Source organism: Trypanosoma cruzi, genomic scaffold (genome assembly GCF_000209065.1).
Source record: "Trypanosoma cruzi strain CL Brener 1047053517061 genomic scaffold, whole genome shotgun sequence".
NCBI lineage: Eukaryota > Euglenozoa > Kinetoplastea > Trypanosomatida > Trypanosomatidae > Trypanosoma > Trypanosoma cruzi.
The window spans coordinates 26,911-49,111 of record NW_001849525.1 but is presented as its reverse complement, the minus strand read 5'-3'; the positions used below and the strand labels follow the sequence as shown (position 1 = coordinate 49,111).

Below are 22,201 nucleotides of genomic sequence, written 5' to 3'. Positions count from 1 at the left end.
ACCAGCGATAGACGTGCAAAGACTTCTCCACCGTAACCCGTTGGTTTTATTTCCTTTGCACATTGAATAGGCCTGTTGCTATTTTTATGGCTTCGGTATAAAAGCGTTGAGATGCGTGTTTGGTGCGCAATACGCGATGCCTACTGCATGTCCCTCTTGACTACATGTGTGAAGGGAGGAATTTCTTTTTTTCCCCATCATGTGCTGCCGGTGGTCTTTATCCTTTGTCCCTTCCTCTCTTTCTTTCCACCCACCGTGTCCTTTTATCTGTCTCTTCTCTTTGCGTTGCATACAACAAGAAGCAAAGGAAAGCTAGGTGAAATATACACATATACTTACATATCGAGAGAGAAAGAAAGCTGCTTAAAAGAAAGAAAAAAAAACATTTTTTTGCGGTGAGGCAAATACAACATAATTGCAGTAGTAATAGAAAGCTGGGCTGGGCTCAGTGCGCACCAACACAATAATATCCGCCAGCAATGATGGATGTTCGCGTCTCTGATAACGGTGATATTATTGAAGAGAGGGGCTGTTGTGGAGTTCTTAAGGAGGAGTTGCTGGAGCTGCGGTGGAGGGTACTCGCCGTGGCATGCTTTCTCACTTTTGGCAGCTACTACATCTTTGACTTTCCGGGCTCCATAGGCACGGGTAGCGGAGCAACCATCGAGCAAAATTTCAAGGTCCGGGGCAAGGTCTACACGCAGGAAATGAATCAGTTGCTATATAGCGTGTACTCGTGGCCAAACACGGTTCTGGCTATATTTGGGGGAGTTTTAATTGACAAGTACCTTGGGATCCGCACCGCGATGCTTCTCTTCACCTTTTTGGTGTTATTTGGTGCCTTTCTCTTTTGGTTGGGCGTTTATTACACCACGTATCCACTGATGCTAACTGCGCGTGTCCTCTTTGGATTGGGCGGCGAGTCCCTCTCGGTGGCGCAGTCGGCATATGTCGCCCGATGGTTCAAGCATGGACGTGGCATGGCACTGGCGTTCGGTATTACAATCAGCTTTGCACGTGTCGGATCGTCCTTTAACTTTTTATTTTCGCCCAAAATTGCAAAGGCGTGGAGCGTTGAAATGGCCGCTCTTGTTGGCATTTTTTCTTGTCTGATTTCGTTCGCCTCCTGTTTCATTTTGGTTCTTGCCGACATATACGCCGTGCGAATCGGATACATCAGGCCGGCACCACAGGAGGAGAATAAAAATGTCATGAAGATTTCCGATGCATTGCGGCTACCGTTTGCCTTCTGGATCCTCAGCACCATTTGCGTCTTCTGCTACGCCGCAATATTTCCGTTTATTGGTGTAGGCAAAAACTTTTTTGAGGTCAAATACGGTTACAACTCTGACAAGGCCTCTGGCTACATATCGGCATATCAATTTGCCTCTGCTGCAGGCTCGCCATTGATTGGACTTCTTGTGGATAATGTTGGGCGTAACACAATTTGGTTAATTACGGCAAGTGGATGCTTTCTTCTTCTTCATGTGCTTCTGATTGTGACTATGATTCCTGGTCTTGTAATGACGATCGCTATGGGAATTGCTTACAGTGTTCTGGTCTCTGGTCTCTGGCCTTCTATTCCTTGGGTCGTGGGCGAAAATGTTATGGGTTTCTCCTACGGCATCATGACAAGTCTGCAGAACACCGGATTAGCCGTTTTCCCTATCATTGTGGGGAGCCTACTTGACGAGTACATACCAAATGCGCAAAATGACAATTCTTCCTCTTCTTCTTCTTCCTCTCCAAGGGATGGGCAGAAGGATGGGGGTCTTCCCACGCTGAAAGGGTATCAGATGACCGAATTGCTTTTTATTGCCGCGGCTCTCGTGTCTCTGATTGCCAGCATTATCCTTCTCATCTCAGACAAACGCCACGAGGGTATTCTCACCGCGTCAAGCCGTCGTCGGATGGAAATAGAGTCGGAGAAGCGTGATGCCCTCTTGGAGAGCCTCCCGGAGGAGGAGCGGAATATGTTGTTCCTTCAGCGCGAGTAGTACACATGCATATCTATCTATCTATCTATATCCTTTCCCATTTTATTTGTATCGAGTGTAGGACGTAAGGCACAGGCGAGAATGTGGGGGGAAAAAACCGGAATAAAAATGTGTACATCTGCCACCGCCAAAGAACTGGCAAAATTCCCACCACCACATTCTTTTTTTTAAAAAAAACGAAACGAAAAGAAAATTATGGCATTTGAACCTTTCATATTTTCTTTTATGGCGATGTTTTATGCTATTATTGGTGCCTTTTCAATTGGGCGGTAAGAGAAGATAAATAAATAAGGAAACGAGGAAATTAGCGACAACATTGAGCAGATGCCGGGTATAGCTGTAAGTAGTGGTCTCTTTGGCGCACGTGTTCCACAACCACCGCCATCTAATGTGCGTGAGACCTCTTTTTTTTTTTTTTTCTTTTTTTCTATTTGCATTCACTCATGTCTTTATTTTATTTTTGGTGTGCATTTTCATATTTTCAGCCAATTTTATCGGGGAAGACTTCAAGAGAGAAAATTATTTATTTTATTATTATTATTATTATTTACTGCGCCTGTCTCTCTCTATTTGTTTGCTTTTTCTGTTCCTGTGGTAACTGGTCAGCCTTTTCCTCAATCTCTGACGCACACACACACAAACTTGTGCAGTCTTTTTTGTTGTTCTCATATTTATTTTCTTCTTTTGTTGTGGTTGAGACTTTTCTTCTTGCAGCTCGTAAGGGGCGCGGCAATGCCTAGTCGCGCGGTTCTTCGAAAAAAGGCTCGACGCGAGTCGAAGCATCGCAGGCTCGAGGCTGAAGATGCGGCCGTTGACGCTGCGTTGCTCGCCTGTCATGGGGCGCAATCCCACTTACCGCTTGGAGCGGGAGAGACGGAGAATGGAGTAGAGACGGCGGCAAGGAAGCGCCCCCGCAACGTCGCAGTTGTGGAGGCGGCTGCAGAGACGGTCGAGTCGATGGCGGGGATGAGCCGCAAGGAGCGCAAGCGTTTTGAGGCCAAACAGCGATTTGAACGGCAGCTGGCGAGGCTCAACGCGGCAGTGGGGAAGGAGGAGAACACCACCGCAACCAAAACTGAAACCGCGATGCAGGCTGCAGAGGCGGGGACGGACGCCTTGTCTCCCACGCGGGGAGAAACGTTGCGACATGATCCAAAGTTTAAAAATGGAACCTTTTGGCGTATGCGAAAGGAGCGACGTGGAAGGACGGTCTTTCTTGGCAATATGCCTGCAAGGTTCACTGTACAGGAGGTGAAGGACTTTGTGAGCTCCGTATTTGACGCGTACTGTGCACGGAAAAATGAGGACGTGAATAAGGCGGACGAGGAAAGGGAGGAGATTAGTGTGGGCGTCGCCGTTGTGGATTTGGTTGATTTTCTTCCAGCGCCGCCGCGGGTGAAGCACCGCCACATGTTCGTGACGCTCCAGTCAAAGGAAGTTGCAGAGCAAGTCGTTAAGCTTTTGGATGCGTACAAGTTGGATGGTGTCACGCTGCGGTGTAACTTTGCCTCTGATAAGGCGCAGCGAGGAGAAGCCATTCGTCGTCGATTGGCTGCCCCCCGTGTTCGCTCCTAATTCCCACTCAACAACTAAGACGAATTCAGCCTCATGAGAAGGAATCATATATATGTGTAAATACATAAATACATATACACATATATAGCTGTTTGATTTGCCAGGCAAACGGTAATTTTCTTTACTGCCTGTGTGTTCACCTTATGAGGGAAGGACGGAATGCCGTGGTGGCGGATGTTCCTTTACCGTTTTTACTGCATAATCCGTTTTTGTTTTGTTTTTTGTTTTGTTTTGTTTTTCTGTTTGTAGGCCCTTTAATACTACATCCGCCTCCATTGGACAGACGGCGTCACGTAGCGGAAGGCCGGGAAAACGGGGGAAGGAAATGGACAAATTTGACTTTTTGCTTTCCATGCGTTCCCCGGAGTTTACGCGTGTGGATTGCGACTCTGATGTGAGTTCTTTTCGCAGCTCGTCATCGTCACCGTCCCCTGCCCCATCTCTAAAGACGAGGAAAATTCTTCCACCCGCTTATGACGAGGCGGAATGTGATCTTGCCGAGGAACTTCAAAATTGTGTACATAGCGGCGAGTGTAATCTCTCGCAGCTGCAGCTGCTTCAAGTTCCCACGAACTTGCCTCTTGACTCGCTGGTGACCCTCGTCCTTTCCGATAACAAACTCACAGAGCTGCCCGAGGAAATGTTTTTGGGAGAAAAATGCCGCCACCTCGTCAGGTTTGACGCAAACTCCAACCAACTGAAGACGGTTCCCAAGTCACTTTTTGAGTTGCCCAACCTTGAGGTCCTGCTGTTGGACCACAATGATATTGTCACGCTGCCTTTTGACGCGGTGGCCCAAGAGGGGCGAACATTCCTGCCCGCTCTGAATTATGTGGGCTTAGAGTTCAACGACTTGCAAAAATTTCCGACGGAGTTTTTTACACACTGCCCATTGCTGAATAAAGTCCTACTTGGGCAGAATGAAGGGATGTTAGAGGAGCCCGTGCCCAGCGATCGCCTATTCCAATCGGTCATTGCGCAGCGCCACAAAAAAAACAAAAAGGGTGGTGGTGATAGCCGTGTCATTCTGAAAGTGGACAACAGACCCCGCTTTGTGAGACAGATGGAGGAAGAGGATTGGCGCACCGCATTGCCATGGCTAGAAGTTGAACTGCACAAGATTTATCCCGACAAGGTGCTGGGATTTATGTATCTTGGCTCTCTCCGGACCGCACAGACAAGAACAGTCTACCGTGACCTCAATATTGACTACATCCTCACCATTGCACGGGACCTAGATGTCAGAGTGGATCCAGGCATGAAACATCTTGTGCTGCCAGTGGAAGACATTCCCGGTGAGAATATCCTCCTACTCTTTGAGAAGGCCTTTGTGTTTATTGATAAGGCTCGGAAGGAAAAAAAAGGCATTCTCCTCCACTGTTTTGCAGGTCTTTCTCGCTCCGTAACTGTGGCTGCTGCGTATATCATGAGACGGTACAACGTGACGCGAGATGAGGCCCTAGATATTATCCGAGAGGCACGACCCGCTGCTCAACCAAACCCAGGATTCATGAATATGTTGCTGGAATACGAGAAGTCGCTCAGAGGGGGAAAAGAGATGCATTAGTCGGTGAGGATTGAGGAGTGAAGAAGACGATATATTTGCTCGCGAGCTAAAAGGGGGGAAATGGTGAACAAAGGGAAGGGAGCATTAGAATGAAAAGAAGGTAAACCAACAAAATTATCAACACGGAAAGAGTGAAAGTAAATGAAAAAAAAAACACGGAAGTCAAGAAACATTGGGCCAGTGGTACCCTTTTTTTTTCTTCAAAGTGGAGGTGGGAACTCATCGTTGGTGTGTTTTTATTTTTCTTTTTTTTTTTTTTTTTCAGTTTATATCTGCGTGCTCATTCCAGTCACGGGGTGTGCTGAGCCCTGTTATATTGCTTTGCTCTGCTGTCCTTGTTGTGTGTCCTGTGTTTACCTGTTGTTCCCACTTTTCCCTTCTTTCCCATCACTATATATATATATATATATACATCAATACATGTGTATTTGTGTGTGTATGACTGGCATCCGGCACTTCCCCATCCCAGACCGCAAATATTCTCTTATAACTCTGCCTTTTTGCCTCATTTTTTTTTTCTTTCCACTTTCTTCTTTTTGTTTATTTTTGGGTGCTTGCGTACTGTTGACAGAGCCGTTGTTGAGGCACGCTTGTTAACATCATGACGACGGGGTTTCTTCGCGAGGCGGTGATTTCAGTCGCTGTATGGTCAGCGGGCGATTTCTTTGCGCAGTTCTACCACGCCCACCGCGAGGCGGCACAAAGGCGCCTGGAAAGAGGGGAAAAGCGCAGGGGCGAAAGACCCTCCGCAGGGCAAATGGCGGAGATGCTAGACAAGCCCCGTGTGGGTCTTTCGGCGGCATTTGGTCTAGCGATATCTCCGTTTGTTGTGCAGTATCGCAGGTTGTGTATTCGGTCACTGGGTCATACGGAGAGGCGAATGCTCGCAGCATTTATGACGCTTTCGGTTCAACAATTTTTCATGACGCCATTGACGTTGCTTGCTTACCACAACGCCATCACTGCCTGCCGTGGAGGGTTCACCTCCCCGAGCTTTCTCCGCGCACATGAGACAAGTGCACAGACGGGAGGCCGCTACGACGCCATGTCTGTGGAAAGGCGCATTTTGTCAGATTTGCTGCCATTGACGCTTGTGGCCTCTTGGTTTGTCTACTTGCCACTGTACCTTCTTGCTTATGCATCGGCGAGGCACGCGCGTGGGGTGTGCGCTGCCGCCTGTCTCATTCCCTGGACGGCATATGTCTCTCATATCCAGTCGACGCTAATGCTGTGATACTCAGAGGACAACTGCCTCCCCCTCCAATGATGAGAAATGAATTGTTTTTTTTTTCTTTTTATTGTCGTTTATTGCCTTTATTTTGTATATTGCTTTACTTGATAATTGGGAGACAAGTGGTATTGCGCTCTTTATATTCTTAGATATCTTTAGCAGCCGCCTCGGTCGAAATCAAACGTATGAGAGGCGGCAACGTGCGACTAGGAGACAGCTTTTGCTGATGAATTGGTTGTTTCTGCGGTGACGGTGTTTTTTCTTTTTTTTTTTTTTTTTTTTTTGGCGTCCTCCCGGCGCATGCAGATGTGTTGAATTACATGCCAAGAAACAATGCTCTTCTGAATACTCATTACTCTTGAAAGACACACACTCAGGGAGAGAGGCAGAGAAAGAGAGAAAAAGTGATGGCTCGCCACGGGTGGATTTCACCCCATTCGTTCACGAGCGGCCGCGGTTCTGCCGCTACTCGGGGAAGAGAAGGAGGTGGTGGTGGTGGTGGCAGCAGCCCTGTACTCGGGGATTATTATTGCGCACCCGAGGGAGGCGACGATGAGAGCTCCATATTTGACGATGAGATTTTAATGATGACAGACGCGGAGAAGGAGGCCTTTGCTGAGCTACAGAGTAGATTAGAGGAAGAGTGCCTATCGCAATTCTATTACCACCATCACTCCTCTCCATCTGAGGGCAGCGGGGCAGTGGAGGGCGTGAAGGGTGGAGGTGGAGGTGGAGGCCGCTTCCATTATGACGCGCTGCACCGCAACGCCAGCGGAGCGAGCATAAGAATAGACGGATCCCAGCCCGTGTCAAGTGCTCGCCTCCGTCATTGCCGTAGCCGATCAAGTTCTGCAGGGAACCGCAGTCCGTTGGCGTATCCCAGCGCACGGCGGTCTCGGGAGCGGGAAGCGTGGTACCGGAACCAACTGGAAGAGGAGTTGACGTTTCGCCCGCAGATCAACTCAACAGAAGTGGCGGCTCGCTACATGGAGGCTTCGTCACGGCGATCACGGGAGCTCAATGCGGTGGATGACGCGGCAGAGACGTCTCAGTTTAGACCCGTGACAAATCGACTGCGCACTTCATCCCTGTCGGACCATCTGAGCCGATATCTTCGCACGCCGGTTCACTTACGGCTGGGCCGGACGGCGTCCGCGTCATCACAGCGACGGGGGCGGCAGCAATTAGAGAAGAAGCCGCGGGAGTGCGGGGGTGTTCAGAGAAGCAGAAAAGACCGTCAGCTGACGGAGGCATTTCTGCGACGCCTAGAGGAAACAAATCAGCGTCGCGAAAGGAATCTTCAACGAATTGCTGTGATGCACAACACCGAACTGACGTTTCGCCCAAAATTGGCGCCTGGCACCTGTAGGAGAAAAACTCCGTCGGTTGTGGCACCGCGCACTCGTGAAGAGGCGAGTGGGGGCAAAACACAATTGCGGCACACGAGTGTCGGCTCTGGGGATCCTGAAACAGAGGTGTCTTTTCCCACCGCGTCAGTGCGCCCGTCTCCGCACATCAATAGCAGGTCGCGAATCATGAAGCGGAGTTTGAACGACCTACGCCTGTTTGAACTGCGAAGACAGCAACGTCTGGAGCAACTGCGCGCCGAACATGAGGCGATGGAGCGTCAAGCGGTCTCTGGAAAACCAGCTGTCAGCATCGGCTCACGTAGACTCACAGAGACAATTTTTGGTGGCGGTGTCACTCATGAAATCATTCAACAGTACTTGCAGCGAAATGCTTGGAAGCGTGCGGCTGCCATTCGTGCGGAATACGAGGCGAGGCAGCGAGAGGAGGAAAGTCAACTTACATTTCATCCAGAGGTGCATCCGGCACCACCGCATGTACATGAAATTGCGCAAGAGCTTGCTTTGAATAAGTCACTTACCGTGAAAAAATCAACGCCGAAACCGATTTTCCGTTTTTCATAGACTTGTCTCTTGTTATTTTCTTGTATGAAGTAGAACCTTCTCTCTTACCGATTCTTGTTGTTGTTTTTTGTTGACCTCCAAAATCATTGAATACACGTAGTTGTATGTATCATGTGTATGCATTTATGTATGCAATATATACTTCTTTGTGGTTTTTATGTGTTTCTTTGCTTGTTTCATCTTTTTTACTGTTTTTTTTTTTTTTGTTGTTTGTTTGTTTCCCCCTTTACAGGCAGCTTAAAAAAATATTGGAGGGTCAGTTGTTTGTGTGGCATTTTCATACAAACACATTTATCTAGTATTATATCATATCCTATCATCGATAAATTCCTACACCCCACTCCCCGCACAAGGTACTTTTTTATTAAGCTGAAGCCTGTTATATTTTCAGTATTGCCTCCATGCAGGAGGAAACTGTTGCCCCCGAGCCCTCGTCGGATGACGAAGCAAGCAAGTGGCTTATCTCTAATATTCCGCCAGAGTTCCGGAAACGTTTAAACACGTTAGACGACCCCGCCTTTATGATGGATATTTCTTCCTACGAGGGGTTTGGCTCCTTCCACTCTGAAAATGTCGAGGACCTCGTCGCCAGAGAAAATGGAAAATACCGCCCCCCACCGCTGCCGCCCTTTGCGAAAAGGGTGCTGGGGCGCAGCGATCTTCGTCAGGTTGAGACGGCAAGGAATGAAAAGGAAAAGATGGAAATAAGGGACCGGTCGGTCCAATTGTGCGAATTTGGTCTTCCTTTTCGTCACGAGCATTTCACCATCACTCCCGAGTTTGTCTTCATAAACCATGGCGCATTTGGAGGATCTCTGCGCGGCGCTGTGGCGATCAAACACGGCTACGAAGATCTTATGGAGCAGCAGGTGGTGAAGTACATGGATCGAGAGCTTTTGCCACTTATTGTGTACAGTGTTCGGCGGCTGGCAGAATTTATAAATGCTGACGCCAAGCAAATTGTCTTGATTCAAAATGCAACCTTTGCGCTAAATTGTGCGATGCAACTAATTGAAAAGGATGATGTTGTTGTGTTCCTCGACACCGAGTATCTTTCCGTGTACAAGATGATGTACTTCCGCTGCAATGATGTGGGTGCCAGCCTTCATGAGATTTCGCTTCTTAATTATTTGCATGATGCCTCCATCATGGGCAACGATGAGTCCCTCACGGAGGAAATATGCCGCCAGTTACCAAGTGGATGCACAACCGCCGTCTTTGATTACATTGCGTCCACTACCGCTCTTTGCATACCGGTCTTTACACATATTATTCCCGCACTGAGGCGTCATGGTGTGAAAACGATTATTGTGGATGGGGCGCACGCACCATTGCAGTTGGATTTGAACTTTAAAGAACTACCACCAGAGTCGCAGCCAAGTATTTTCGTTGGTAATCTTCACAAGTGGTTTTCTAGTCCCAAGTCTGTTGGATTTATGTGGGTTCACAATTCACTTTTGGATTCTTTTCACTCTGTTGTCATTTCACATGGCGCGGGTGATGGTCTTCTTTCGGAATTTATCTGGGACGGCACTCGTGACTACGGCGCCTATCTTTGCATTCCGGCGGTGGTTGATTTTTGGCGTGCACAGGGCCTCAATCGTGTAAGAAATCATTGTGCCAATCTGCTCCAATCCGCTGCAAACATGCTTACACATCACTTTGGCACGCGGCCGGTGGCTCGGCACGCTCCTTTTATGTCTCTTGTGGAGCTTCCAGAGGCGCTGCAAGGTCCGCCTTTGACGGCAAAACATATTCAGGATCTTCTCCACGAAGTGTATAAGCTGGAAGTTCCTATTAAGCGTGTGGAGGGACGCTTCTATGTGCGCATCAGCGCCTTTGTCTACAATACCCCCAGCGAATATGTGTACTTGCGTGAGGCGCTTTTGGGCATTGCCCGCAACCGACTTCTCTCTTTGTGGCGGCAACGGTCGACTGCGCTAGAAGCCGGCACCCCCGTCGTCGATCCACCGAAGGTTCCGTTTGAGAAGCGGAACCGCGAACAGGGCGGGTGTGGCGTTTCTGGGCTTGAACCGCCGCCGAGGAAACGAAGAGGCATCATGTTCTGAGCTTGCGCGCCTGCAGCCACCAGTGAGAAGGAGGTGGGTGGGACAATGACTTCCGGTGACGAACGCCAGCAAACCAAATATATATATATGTATATGTATATATATATATATATATAATTTCTTGAAGAAGAGGTGATAATTGAATAAATTTGAAAGAATATCAATTTATATAAATACATACAGAGGAAGAGAGGGGAAAATGTGGGAGTTGTACTTTTGCCCGTTGCGTGTGAGGGAATCAAAAGGGAGGGAGCGAGAGAGAGAAAAAAAAGGAGTTGGGGAGAATGGCCAATTTTTTTTTTTTTTTTTTTTACCCTGCGGAGTACGAGCAATGCTTTATTTTTTATATTTTCTTTTTTGGTTGTTGTTTTTGGGTTTTCAGGAGAAATTTCCCCCTGACTTCTCTTTTATTATTGTGGTTTATTATTATTTTGGTTTTTGGTTGTTGTTTTTTAATTTTCCCCTCCTCCTCCTTCTTCTGAAGTTGTCGTTGGTGTTGGGATCATGGAGGGCCTCTTCTTTTTTTTGTTGTTGTTGTTGTTGAAGTGTGGGCCCGCCGGCGTTGATTTTTTTTTTTTTTTTTTTGTGATGATTTGAAACATCAAAAACGAGTGGGTGCCCGTTTTTTGTCTGCCCCCTCCCTAAACCACCACTAAACTCTAACTCGCCTTTCGGTTGTGGTATTCGCCCATGATTTTCTTTTCTTTGGGGAGGGGATTTTCGAGTTTGCGATGCGGCGTCGTTGTTGCCTTTCATTTCTTTGTGGTGGTTTTTTTTTTCCTTTTTTTTTTTTTTGTGTGTGTGTCTTTTGTGAATCGTTGTTTTGTTTTCTCTCGATGCCTCTTATTTTACCTCGACCCCTTTTGTTTTTATTATTTTGTCTGCCTTTATTTGTGTGTCTCCCGCCTTTGTTTATTCGCCTGTTTTGTTGCTGTTTGTTTGTTTTTGCCTGCTGCGGCAGTGAAGAGGCAACACGAAAGGCGAAGGGAAACAATAATAATAATAGAAGAAGAAGGAAAAGGAAAAGGGAATCAAGAAAAGAACCAAAGGACACATGCCGCCAACAAAGGGAGGGAAGCGGCCTCTTCCCATGGGCGGGAAAGGCAAAGGAAAGCGACCTGCAAGCGCCACGCGGAAGGCTTCGGGCGGTAAGAAGAAGGGGGGCGCTCGCCGAGGGAAAAAGCAGCGGCGGTGGGATCTGTACATCCACAGGACCTTGCGTCAAGTGTACAAGCGTGGGACGCTTTCCAAGGCGGCCGTGCGTGTGCTTTCGTCCTTTATTGAGGACATGTACAGCAAGATTCAGAGCGAAGCAGTTCATGTGGCATGCATAAACAACGTGAAGACACTGACGGCACGTGAAATTCAAACATCTGCTCGTCTGCTTCTGCCGCCAGAACTCGCCAAGCATGCAATGAGCGAGGGCACAAAGGCTGTTGCCAAATATAACGCTTCACGCGAAGAGGCCTACGCGAAGGCGGTGTAGGGCCACACAGCGGCCACTGACCTCATTCAAGGCATTTTATAGATACACAAGAGCAAAGGGTAGAAAGCAGCACGAGGTCCGTCCACTTTTTTTTTCTTTCTTATATTTTTTCTATCTGTTTTTTGTTTGTTTGTTTGTTTGCTTTTTTGTGATTTATTTCTCACTTTCTCCTTTGCCTTCTTTTGTTTGTTTGTTTTTTTTGTTTTTTCCCCTCCCGCCGTGAAGGGAACGGATGCTCCAGCAGGGATTTCTCGAGTGAAGGAAAGCGAAGAGCGTTTTCACGTGCTGACATGCTGAGCCAAACAATTCACCTGGAGGAGAAAATATGAGGAAACTCAGGAAGTGAAACATGATGATAGCAAAGGTTTTACGGAGAAGAAGAGGGAAAAAAAAAAAATAATAATAAATGAGGAGGCCTGTTGTGATGGAGAAGAGGTTTTTTGTTGCATTTAGATCCAACAGTACAGATACCCGGTGCTGCAGCCAGCCGCCCCTCCTCTTGCATCTTTATTGGGCGAGGAGAGAGAGGCGGAGTTGTGAAGTCCCGCCTGACAAGAGGATTGCTCATGTATGTACAGTGATATCATCCTTTATTCCACACGTATTTTTTTTTCTTGCCTCTGTGTTTCTTTGTATTTAGTGATTAGGTGGAACTGACACGAATGGAGTCCGTGGAAGTGCTAGTGGAGCCTGAAAAGAATAGATACAACGACACGAATTTAGCGCTAGGTAAAATGACAAGGGTTAAATGTTGTGGTTTTACCTGTCTTTGGAGCCCTGATGCCGTCATATTCTGCGTTCCCACGTTGTTGACCCTAATACTTGTATTTGGTGTGCTCTTCACCCTGTGGAAGGAACTAGGAGTGTTTGAGCTCTTTATCTTGTTTGTATTCCTTTCCACGGCTTTTGTTTCCTCGTTCTTGGTGACGTGCACTGATCCAGGCGTGTATCCACGACTTCGTCACGGTGAAGCGGATCCACTTGATGGCGTCCGTGACTTGGTGCTCTGTCGTGTCTGTGGTCTGCGGCGCCCCCCACGCACCTCACATTGCTATCAATGCAACGTCTGCGTGCAGGAGCATGATCATCACTGCGGCGTCATTGGTGGATGTGTTGGTCGGAGGAGTCTGCGTTGGTTCTTGTTGTATCTTTTGACAGTGAGTAGTGCGGCTGCCATGGGTCTCCTTTGGATATTTCGCTCCTTGCTTACTGGAACCTTTGCGGCTGCTCAGATACGACGGGAGGCTATGCACAGTTCTCCTAATCGGACGGTGCATCCCTTGGTCGCGCAGGAGTCACATGAGGAGGATACTTTCAGGTCCCTCGTATTGATACTGCTCTTTGTCACGTTACTTCTCGTTGTGCTCATAGTTGGGGGCCTGGCTGTGTTTTACGTGTTTCTAGTGTTAACGTCCACTACGCGTCGTGAGTCACAGCGGACGCAGTCAAAATTTGCCACTTTATTTCGAACCAAATTTATGTGGAATAATTTAATGCATGTTATTTACCCACCGCCGTCCATGCTATGCGCCCCCACGCCTAATAAGAGCCCCATCATCGCATGACGTGCGTGCTCTTTTTTCTGTGTCTATTATTAGAAGAAAGTAATGTTTGATTGTGTCGCAACCCGAATAAAAGAGTAGTTGAACGAATCACCTGCCGGAAAAGATGTCCTGTTTACATGCGTGGCACCCGTTTCACAATCTACACTACGCGATTCTCTGCAGTGCATATTTACACATATACAACGGCTACTGCTGACATTTTCTTATCAAGAGAGCAGCCAATTGCTAATAGGAATAATTACGGTTTTACTTTTTTTTTTTGATTTTTTTGCCCGCTGTGGTGTGAGGAAAGATATTGTGGGAGAACTCAATTAGTTTTGTGGGAAACAGACGGGCTCCATTTCCTTTTTCCCCCTTCCCTGTTTTTGTACTTCCGTCAGAACCACAAGGGGCAATGCATAGAAGAAGGAAACGCTAACGAGGGTGCCATTTTCAACGAGTAAAAAAAGTATATTACGGCTTCTTCAACGTCTGTAGAGAAGAATTGTGCCGCGGCGGTGGGGATGGGGGAGAAGGGAAAGAGATGTTTTGTTCAACGTACCCATTACTGCGAAGCTGCGTGCACGCCGCTTCCTGCAGGGTTTTGTTTCGTCTTTCGTTCTTTATTATTTCTGTTTATTTATTTTTATTTTTTTGTGTGTGTGTGACTGTGTGTGAGGCGAGACCTGAGAGGCGGCTGCGGTGGTGCGCTGCTGTCGTGGGGAGGCGGCACTCCTCTGCTCCCTCCCCCTCCCCCGTGTCTTTCTGTCACACACACACACTCTCTCTCTCTCTGTGTTTATGCGCATGGCACATTTATTTTTGTTTTCTCCTCCTCCTGTTGCGTGCATCGGCGTTCCTCTCACTTGTGAGGCGGAGAGTGAAAAGTGAATTCGCCACACAAACAAGCACAAAAAGAAAGGGAGAAAGAAAGCCATCGCATTAATGCCGACCACCTCCATGCAGGCAGAGTGCGATAAGATAAGATCATCCGGCAACGAGTGCCGACGCAAATTTTCCGGCGGGAACCTCCTTGTCGTGGCGACGGACATGGACGGCACGATCCTCGACCCCAAGCACCGCCTCACCGAGCGGACGAAGGACACACTGTATGAGCTTTCCACGCGTGGGGTCCATATCATCTTCGCGACAGGCCGACACCACTCCTGCGTTCATGCCACAAGACGTGACCTGCTTGAGCATTACAAGAGGAGAAGTACGGCCAGGGGTGTACCTGACTCTCCGACCACCGGGTACGACGGCTTTTATATCATTTCCTCCAATGGGGCAAGAGTACATAATCCGAACGGGGATTTGATTTTCTTGCGCGATTTGGACAGCGATGTTGTCAGGGTTCTCTACGAACGCTTTGGCATTCGTGATCACGGCGACGATCCGCGGAAAGTTATTTCTGTTTCGGCGTACCAAACGGAGAAGTGGTGGATAAATCGTACCATCATGAGTGATGAGGAGTCACTGGCAATGTTTGGTGTGGTGCCCGAGTTGCATCCAGATCTTAAGGAATTTCCCACCACTGGCGTTGGCAAAGTGTGTTTTCGTTGCTACGACAGAGACATCTTGCACCAGTACGAAGCTGAAATTAAAGAAATATTTCATGGACGTGCCACAGCTGTGATGTCGTCAGAAATTTGCTTGGATGTCATGGCTGCGGAGGTCTCCAAGGCCGCGGCGCTCAGGGAAATTGGCAGGATTTTAAACTTTGACCCCGAACGAGAAGCCATTGCCTTTGGTGACAGCATGAACGACGGGGATATGCTCTGCTCTGTGGCGAAGGGGTGCATCATGGACAACGGGCAGTCACGGTTAAAGGAGTCGTTGCCACATTTGGAGGTGGTGGGCTCCAGCTCAGAGGATGGCGTGGCGAGGAAGTTGCAAGAAGTTTTCCAAATATTTCATGAATGACGTTGCTGCGCCGATGATGAAATATATATATATATATATGTTGTTGTAAACATGTCGCAAACAAACAAGAAATGTGTGAAGAAAACTTGAACAACTCTGTGGAAAACCCTCATACCTCACTCGCAATAAAAAAAAAAAATTATTTCTTTCATTCCACGTTCTTCCAATTCCGCCTTGTTTGTTTTTCTCATGCATATGCACTCGCTTCTGCCCTTTGTAGCTGCCCCGCAGAACTCTTAGCCACAAGCGTACCATGTTTTCTACCAAAACACTGCTGCTGCCGAGGCTCCCACTCATCGTTGCTCTTCCCAAAGAGGGATTTGACATGAGGCCATTTCTCGTCTTTTCTGCCACTTGACTTTGCCCATTGGGGCTCTTCATCGTGATCTTATTGGCCCTTGGGGTGAAGTCCGTTCACATTGCCTCCTCATACATGGTCATTCTCTGTTCTTCTCGGAAACTCGAGGCAGAGGAGGAGACACACACACACACACACCTCAGGAAAGGATCGGAGACACATTTGCGCAGCTTCTGTGGAACGCGAAACTGGCAAAGAGAAAAAACGCCTCGGTGTTGCACTCATACTTCAGGCAAACGCAAAATCAGGCAGAAGGAATCTTTCCTGAATCTTCCATCGCAGCACCAAATCAAAAAGCGGAGTACTGTTAAGACTGAATAACTCGGCATAATTGCGTACGACACGTACCGGACTGCCGATCGTCACAGCGAAAAAACAACAATCGAAAAAGCCCCATGGTCCATTTATTAAAAACAAATTTACACGAGAGGTAAGTAACGCGAACAAAAAGAAGAATTGTTTGCCATAATTCTCCCTGATAACGCATTCTACATGAATCACTGAGAAAAGCACACCACACTTTGCGTGGTACAATGTCTCAATGACGCTTTGAGGCACCACCTTGGATTTCTCTGCTAAATGCTACATTGAGTTCTTATCTACTATAAATCGAAAAGACGTTCTGTTACATTTCATTTTGTCCTAATCATTTTCTTTTGTTATTGTGAATGCCATTCACCAAAGCACTGCTTTATCACCTTACTGCCACCACCACCTCTGCGGTGTGAGTGCTGCCCCAGATCCCACGGCCATTGCGCGGAGGGGAAGGAGCGCTGTGCGTGCGTGAGTGGAGCGTGCTCCGTGGGTGAGGCGGCGGCCGTATATCATCATTTCTGTGCCGTGACTGTCTCAATCGGGCCCGCAAGAGCAGCACCGACGGCGTGGAACGCGCAGGGCGACTGACGACTTCATGATGCGATCAATCGAGGCATTTGTATGACCGTGACGATGAGTTACACCTCCGTGCACCCAGCTACCTACAACAGGCACGGGACTGACGCGCCCCCTCTCTCCACGGCCCTCTCCGCCGCTTTCTCTCTCTCTGTCTCTCTTTGCCACGGTGCACCACCTCGCCTCCTCTGTCGTGCCGGAGTGTGCTTCCCCGGGCTGTGGCTGGCCACTGTTTGCCCCCTTGTTTCCCATGGGGGTCTGCCGTGCATGTGATGCGTCCCGATCGTCTTTATCCTAACAAGGCGTCTGACTCGTTTACGTGAGGCGCACTCTGTACCCGTCTCTGATGGCATTGCCACCCCCATTTTTTTACCATTGCGCAGCCTTCGGAGGGGAGTCTTGCCGAGTTGCGGAGGGCGACACACTCCTGCTGGCGGAGGCGGACCACACGCCAGTGCGACCGAAAGCCATTGATATCCCGCGGCATTTGGACGGGTGTGTGCCAAAAACTGGGTGCAAAATGACTGTGCGGTACAGAGCTGTGGAGTGCAAAGAGGACCGCGACGGATTTGCGTCGTGCTCGACTGCTGCTTTTGCCCTGCGCGTGCCTGCTTGTGTTGATAACATTTTATTTTTCCTGTTATTCTCTATTGTTGTCTTGTGCGTACTTTCGCTGTGCATGCAGGAATAGTCTTGAACGCTAGAAACAAGCTACTCACAATGCTCCGCCAGCTTTGCTGCGCGCTGCTCCTGTTGCTGTGCACCGGTGGCGGCCTCGTCATTGCGGTGCCGCACCATTGCGTGTTTGATCGCCTGCCACGGAACGTTGGCGAAGTGACGGGCGGGGAGGAGCCGGCCAGTCCTGTCACTGTGTCCGTGGGCAGTGACTGGGCGCCCCTCCGAATCAAGGTGTTTGCGGATGACCTGGAGGGGTTGGGGGGATTCTGCACCAGGGCCGGGGAGCATATAAACATGTTTTTTGGCAAGGAGATGGTCTGCCAGGAGGAGGACATTCTGACGGAGGAGAAGGTGGACATTCTCGAGAACGTGATTCTTTCCGAGGCGGCGAAGATGCACAGCGAGCGTCTGCTGGTGCGGCCGCTGGATGGCCCGCTGGTCGTGCCGAGGTTCCGTGAGGGCAGTGTTTGCGGGAAGTTTCCAGTGCCGGAGGAGCACCACACGGATGGGGTGCCCGATGCGGACATGGTGCTGTACGCGACTGCTGTTCCGACGTTCAAGCCGACCTTTGCGTGGGCGATGCCGTGCGCGACGTTGGGCCCGCGAGGGCGTCCTGTTGTTGGCGTCATCAACTACAACCCGCGCCACATCGAGAACACGTCGCAGCACATCCGCGTGGCTGTGCACGAGATGGCGCACGCCCTCGGCTTCATTGTGGCGGACATGGAGGAGCAGGCGCTGGTGAAGCGGGAGGTGGGTGTGCGTGGGAGGAGCAGTGTCCACGTTGTGAATTCCCGCAATACGCTGGAGCAGGCAAGGCACCACTACGGCTGCGAGTCAGCGCCGGGCATGGAGCTGGAGTTTGCGCCGCCAATGCGGAATCCGGCGGCGCCAGGAGGGAAAGCAACACCACCACCACCACCAGCACCAGGAGCACCAGCAAAAGTATCACCGAAGCCATCATCATCAGAAACAGCACCTTCAGCAGGAACACCACCAACACAATCTGCGCAATCAGCACCGGCGGCGCCATCACCGGGTTCAGCGGCACTACAGGGACCGGGGCAACCACCACAAGCATCAAAACCACAACCACAACCACAAGCGGCGAGCTTGCCTTCAGGGGGCACGAATAACTTACAAGGAAATGGTTTGCGTTCGGAAGGACGGTCTTCAACGGAAGCAACAGCCGCTTCAGGAAGAAGAAATGTAATTCGGCATGTCACAGATGCGGAACGAAGGGCAGAAGGAGAGAGGCCCAAACGTCCCCATCCCGGATCCAGATCAGGGCTTACCGATGGTCCACCAATGTACCTACCAGGAGGAGGAAGAGGATATGGCCTGCCAGGCGGAGGAGCTGCTGGGCCAAGGGGTAGGCCAGGCGCAGGAGGAGCTGGTAGGCAACCAGCGAGGCCAGGCGCAGGAGCAGGAAGCGCGCAAACTCTCAAGCTGCGTGCGGCCCAACATATTTCCGCATCAACGCAGGCAGCGGCGGACGGAACCCTCTCAACGGGCACCACGCTCACGGTGGTGGAGAAGCAGTGGAGGCCGCCTTCGTGGCTTGGCCTGATGTCTCACTGGGGGCGGCGGAACGCGAAGGATGAGCTGATGGCGAGCTTCGTTGTTTCCGGCTACTACACCGCGATCACGATGGCGCTGTTCACCGACCTCGGCTACTACAAGGCAAACTTCGAGATGGCGGAGCCGATGAGCTGGGGCAGCGGAGCCGGCTGCGCGCTGCTGACCGACAAGTGCGTGACGGACGGTGCCACGCTGTACCCTGATATGTTCTGCACCGACTCGAGCGACGCCACTCTGCGGTGCACGTCTGACCGCCAGTCGCTGGGGACCTGCGCAATTTACCAGGACGATAACATCCCACCGGAGTTCCAGTACTTCGCCACCAAGCAGGGCTCCAGGCGAGGGGCCATGATGGAGTACTGCCCCTTCATCGCGCCAATGAATGGCACTGGGTGCATGGATGGCGACGAGGCCATCATGCCTGGGAGCGTTGTTGGCCCGTCCTCGCGCTGCTTGACTGGGGAGAACCTCCGGATGGGCAGTACGGTTGTTGGTGACGTGTGCGTGCAGTTGAGGTGTGGTGAGGGCACGCTAAGTGTGCGGTACAGGGGCAGCGAGGAGTGGCATCCCTGTGCACCGGGTCAGACGCTGACGCCCCCGGCGCCATTCACGGCGGGCAGCATAAGATGCCCCTTGTTCAGCGATGTCTGCCTCACCATGTTGAAGCACAGTGATGCGAGCAGCACCGACGTGGAAAGCCACCCGAAACACCTTGCGATGATCAGAAATAACGATGGCAGCGCTCTGGCGGTCACTTCTGCGCCGCTTCTTCTCCTCCTCATTGTGATCGGCACGGTGATTGTCGCACCCTGACCCGTACCTGTTGCCGACACCGCACCTCCCCTGCTCCATGGGCCTCTCTTGGAGTCCTTTTGCTATAGGAGCTCAGACATTTTCTTTCCTTCTTTTTTCTGTTTTTTTCCTGTTTTTTTTTTTTTTTCGTTTTTTTTTTTTCTTGTTTTTTTTTTTTATAATATTATGTTTTTTATTGCTTTGTTTTCTGCCGCGGTGAGCCAAAGTCTTTTCGCCCTCTCCCGGCTACAAGAGTGCCTGTGACTTCTCATTGGCCTCACCGCCCGGCGGAGGACATTGTGTAAGGTGTGTGTAGGACGTTTGCTTTGGAAATGACCGGTGCTGAAGTCGTGCATCCCCTCTGGCTGTGGTGCATCTGTGTGTTCGGAGGCGTGTTGGCGGAGCGACAGCGCAGGGAGCTGACTTCTTCCCCATTTCCCAATATTTTTCTTTTACTATTATTATTGCGCACTGCGACATCCCGTGAAAACGCGCCGAGGGTTTTGAAAGAAGTCTTTTTTCGGTGATGGCGGAGGCGCCTGATAATAGGTTTTTCTTTTTTTCTCTTTTGTGGACGGGCACCGAGTGGATGTGCGGGTGTTTTACTTCCTTCTTGCTGGGCTCACTGGGGATGTTTCAGCGCTCTGGGGCGGTAGGTGTGTTGTGTTTTTGGAGTGGAGGCGGGTCTAGCCCGATTGCCTGTTTCTTCTTTTTGTTGCCTCTCTTGTTGCTTAGGATGTTTTGCTCGGCTGCCCTCTCGCGGGATGGACCGGCCGTTCGTTTTTTATTACCCCACTGCCACCACCACCTCTGCGGTGTGAGTGCTGCCCCAGATCCCACGGCCATTGCGCGGAGGGGAAGGAGCGCTGTGCGTGCGTGAGTGGAGCGTGCTCCGTGGGTGAGGCGGCGGCCGTATATCATCATTTCTGTGCCGTGACTGTCTCAATCGGGCCCGCAAGAGCAGCACCGACGGCGTGGAACGCGCAGGGCGACTGACGACTTCATGATGCGATCAATCGAGGCATTTGTATGACCGTGACGATGAGTTACACCTCCGTGCACCCAGCTACCTACAACAGGCACGGGACTGACGCGCCCCCTCTCTCCACGGCCCTCTCCGCCGCCTTCTCCCTCTCTGTCTCTCTGTGCCACGGTGCACCACCTCGCCTCCTCTGTCGTCCCGGAGTGTGCTTCCCCGGGCTGTGGCTGGCCACTGTTTGCCCCCTTGTTTCCTATGGGGGTCTGCCGTGCATGTGATGCGTCCCGATCGTCTTTATCCTAACAAAGCGTCTGACTCGTTTGCGTGAGGCGCACTCTGTACCCGTCTCTGATGGCATTGCCACCCCCATTTTTTTACCATTGCGCAGCCTTCGGAGGGGAGTCTTGCCGAGTGGCGGAGGGCGACACACTCCTGCTGGCGGAGGCGGACCACACGCCAGTGCGACCGAAAGCCATTGATATCCCGCGGCATTTGGACGGGTGTGTGCCAAAAACTGGGTGCAAAATGACTGTGCGGTACAGAGCTGTGGAGTGCAAAGAGGACCGCGACGGATTTGCGTCGTGCTCGACTGCTGCTTTTGCCCTGCGCGTGCCTGCTTGTGTTGATAACATTTTATTTTTCCTGTTATTCTCTATTGTTGTCTTGTGCGTACTTTCGCTGTGCATGCAGGAATAGTCTTGAACGCTAGAAACAAGCTACTCACAATGCTTCGCCAGCTTTGCTGCGCGCTGCTCCTGTTGCTGTGCACCGGTGGCGGCCTCGTCATTGCGGTGCCGCACCATTGCGTGTTTGATCGCCTGCCACGGAACGTTGGCGAAGTGACGGGCGGGGAGGAGCCGGCCAGTACTGTCACTGTGTCCGTGGGCAGTGACTGGGCGCCCCTCCGAATCAAGGTGTTTGCGGATGACCTGGAGGGGTTGGGGGGATTCTGCACCAGGGCCGGGGAGCATATAAACATGTTTTTTGGCAAGGAGATGGTCTGCCAGGAGGAGGACATTCTGACGGAGGAGAAGGTGGACATTCTCGAGAACGTGATTCTTTCCGAGGCGGCGAAGATGCACAGCGAGCGTCTGCTGGTGCGGCCGCTGGATGGCCCGCTGGTCGTGCCGAGGTTCCGTGAGGGCAGTGTTTGCGGGAAGTTTCCAGTGCCGGAGGAGCACCACACGGATGGGGTGCCCGATGCGGACATGGTGCTGTACGCGACTGCTGTTCCGACGTTCAAGCCGACCTTTGCGTGGGCGATGCCGTGCGCGACGTTGGGCCCGCGAGGGCGTCCTGTTGTTGGCGTCATCAACTACAACCCGCGCCACATCGAGAACACGTCGCAGCACATCCGCGTGGCTGTGCACGAGATGGCGCACGCCCTCGGCTTCATTGTGGCGGACATGGAGGAGCAGGCGCTGGTGAAGCGGGAGGAGGGTGTGCGTGGGAGGAGCAGTGTCCACGTTGTGAATTCCCGGAATACGCTGGAGCAGGCAAGGCACCACTACGGCTGCGAGTCAGCGCCGGGCATGGAGCTGGAGTTTGCGCCGCCAACGCGGAATCCGGCGGCGCCAGGAGGGAAAGCAACACCACCAC

The 22,201-nt window shown here is 50.7% G+C and overlaps 11 protein-coding genes and 4 non-coding genes across 15 annotated transcripts, besides 25 other annotated features; all 15 read left to right on the top strand.

Annotated features, from left to right (window-relative positions):
• Window positions 1-17,687: part of a sequence feature (heterozygous, non-Esmeraldo-like haplotype) that runs on past the window's edge.
• On the top strand, window positions 480-1,997 carry Tc00.1047053511153.110 (hypothetical protein, conserved; the record flags this gene model as incomplete). Its single annotated transcript, XM_808674.1, has 1 exon — window positions 480-1,997. The coding sequence occupies one exon, from the start codon at window positions 480-482 to the stop codon at window positions 1,995-1,997; it is 1,518 nt and encodes a 505-aa protein (XP_813767.1).
• Window positions 1,721-1,745: a microsatellite.
• Window positions 2,322-3,572, top strand: Tc00.1047053511153.100 (RNA-binding protein, putative; the record flags this gene model as incomplete). The annotated part of the gene is made up of 1 exon (XM_808673.1): window positions 2,322-3,572. The coding sequence occupies one exon, from the start codon at window positions 2,322-2,324 to the stop codon at window positions 3,570-3,572; it is 1,251 nt and encodes a 416-aa protein (XP_813766.1).
• Window positions 2,402-2,424: a microsatellite.
• Window positions 2,521-2,545: a microsatellite.
• Window positions 3,619-3,659: a microsatellite.
• Window positions 3,780-3,810: a sequence feature (A-rich).
• Tc00.1047053511153.90 (phopshatase, putative) lies at window positions 3,898-5,139 on the top strand (the record flags this gene model as incomplete). Its single annotated transcript, XM_808672.1, has 1 exon — window positions 3,898-5,139. The coding sequence occupies one exon, from the start codon at window positions 3,898-3,900 to the stop codon at window positions 5,137-5,139; it is 1,242 nt and encodes a 413-aa protein (XP_813765.1).
• Window positions 5,373-5,401: a microsatellite.
• Window positions 5,531-5,553: a microsatellite.
• Window positions 5,741-6,373, top strand: Tc00.1047053511153.84 (hypothetical protein, conserved; the record flags this gene model as incomplete). Its single annotated transcript, XM_808680.1, has 1 exon — window positions 5,741-6,373. One exon carries the CDS (start codon window positions 5,741-5,743, stop codon window positions 6,371-6,373), a length of 633 nt encoding a protein of 210 aa, XP_813773.1.
• Window positions 6,626-6,654: a microsatellite.
• Tc00.1047053511153.80 (uncharacterized protein) lies at window positions 6,778-8,301 on the top strand (the record flags this gene model as incomplete). The annotated part of the gene is made up of 1 exon (XM_808671.1): window positions 6,778-8,301. One exon carries the CDS (start codon window positions 6,778-6,780, stop codon window positions 8,299-8,301), a length of 1,524 nt encoding a protein of 507 aa, XP_813764.1.
• Window positions 8,454-8,521: a sequence feature (A-rich).
• Window positions 8,703-10,370, top strand: Tc00.1047053511153.70 (hypothetical protein, conserved; the record flags this gene model as incomplete). Its single annotated transcript, XM_808670.1, has 1 exon — window positions 8,703-10,370. One exon carries the CDS (start codon window positions 8,703-8,705, stop codon window positions 10,368-10,370), a length of 1,668 nt encoding a protein of 555 aa, XP_813763.1.
• Window positions 10,448-10,486: a microsatellite.
• Window positions 10,663-10,682: a microsatellite.
• Window positions 11,140-11,165: a microsatellite.
• Window positions 11,425-11,856, top strand: Tc00.1047053511153.64 (histone H2B variant, putative; the record flags this gene model as incomplete). Its single annotated transcript, XM_808679.1, has 1 exon — window positions 11,425-11,856. One exon carries the CDS (start codon window positions 11,425-11,427, stop codon window positions 11,854-11,856), a length of 432 nt encoding a protein of 143 aa, XP_813772.1.
• Window positions 11,943-11,972: a sequence feature (GA-rich).
• Window positions 11,973-12,006: a microsatellite.
• Window positions 12,007-12,065: a sequence feature (GA-rich).
• Window positions 12,242-12,264: a sequence feature (AT_rich).
• Window positions 12,519-13,421, top strand: Tc00.1047053511153.60 (hypothetical protein, conserved; the record flags this gene model as incomplete). Its single annotated transcript, XM_808669.1, has 1 exon — window positions 12,519-13,421. The coding sequence occupies one exon, from the start codon at window positions 12,519-12,521 to the stop codon at window positions 13,419-13,421; it is 903 nt and encodes a 300-aa protein (XP_813762.1).
• Window positions 14,036-14,056: a sequence feature (AT_rich).
• On the top strand, window positions 14,346-15,323 carry Tc00.1047053511153.50 (haloacid dehalogenase hydrolase, putative; the record flags this gene model as incomplete). The annotated part of the gene is made up of 1 exon (XM_808668.1): window positions 14,346-15,323. One exon carries the CDS (start codon window positions 14,346-14,348, stop codon window positions 15,321-15,323), a length of 978 nt encoding a protein of 325 aa, XP_813761.1.
• Window positions 15,448-15,468: a sequence feature (AT_rich).
• Window positions 16,475-16,551, top strand: Tc00.1047053511153.46. Its single transcript, XR_008255749.1, has one exon. It is a non-coding gene; the product is annotated as an H/ACA snoRNA, TC6C1H2 (small nucleolar RNA).
• Window positions 16,592-16,679, top strand: Tc00.1047053511153.43. Its single transcript, XR_008255748.1, has one exon. It is a non-coding gene; the product is annotated as a C/D small nucleolar RNA (snoRNA), TB6C1C3 (small nucleolar RNA).
• Window positions 17,293-19,644, top strand: Tc00.1047053511153.40 (surface protease GP63, putative; the record flags this gene model as incomplete). Its single annotated transcript, XM_808667.1, has 1 exon — window positions 17,293-19,644. One exon carries the CDS (start codon window positions 17,293-17,295, stop codon window positions 19,642-19,644), a length of 2,352 nt encoding a protein of 783 aa, XP_813760.1.
• Window positions 17,688-18,395: a sequence feature (areas merged during assembly that could not be assigned to a particular haplotype. This can correspond to areas where the two haplotypes were merged or to regions with more than two copies in the genome that were merged during assembly.).
• Window positions 18,155-18,287: a microsatellite.
• Window positions 18,396-18,406: a sequence feature (heterozygous, Esmeraldo-like haplotype).
• Window positions 18,407-18,462: a sequence feature (haploid, Esmeraldo-like haplotype).
• Window positions 18,463-22,201: a sequence feature (heterozygous, non-Esmeraldo-like haplotype).
• Window positions 19,724-19,801: a sequence feature (A-rich).
• Tc00.1047053511153.33 lies at window positions 20,510-20,586 on the top strand. Its single transcript, XR_008255747.1, has one exon. It is a non-coding gene; the product is annotated as an H/ACA snoRNA, TC6C1H2 (small nucleolar RNA).
• Window positions 20,627-20,714, top strand: Tc00.1047053511153.26. Its single transcript, XR_008255746.1, has one exon. It is a non-coding gene; the product is annotated as a C/D small nucleolar RNA (snoRNA), TB6C1C3 (small nucleolar RNA).
• Window positions 21,328-22,201, top strand: Tc00.1047053511153.19 (surface protease GP63, putative; the record flags this gene model as incomplete). Its single annotated transcript, XM_808683.1, has 1 exon — window positions 21,328-22,201. A coding segment is annotated over one exon (874 nt), but the record flags the coding sequence as incomplete, so codon positions are not given.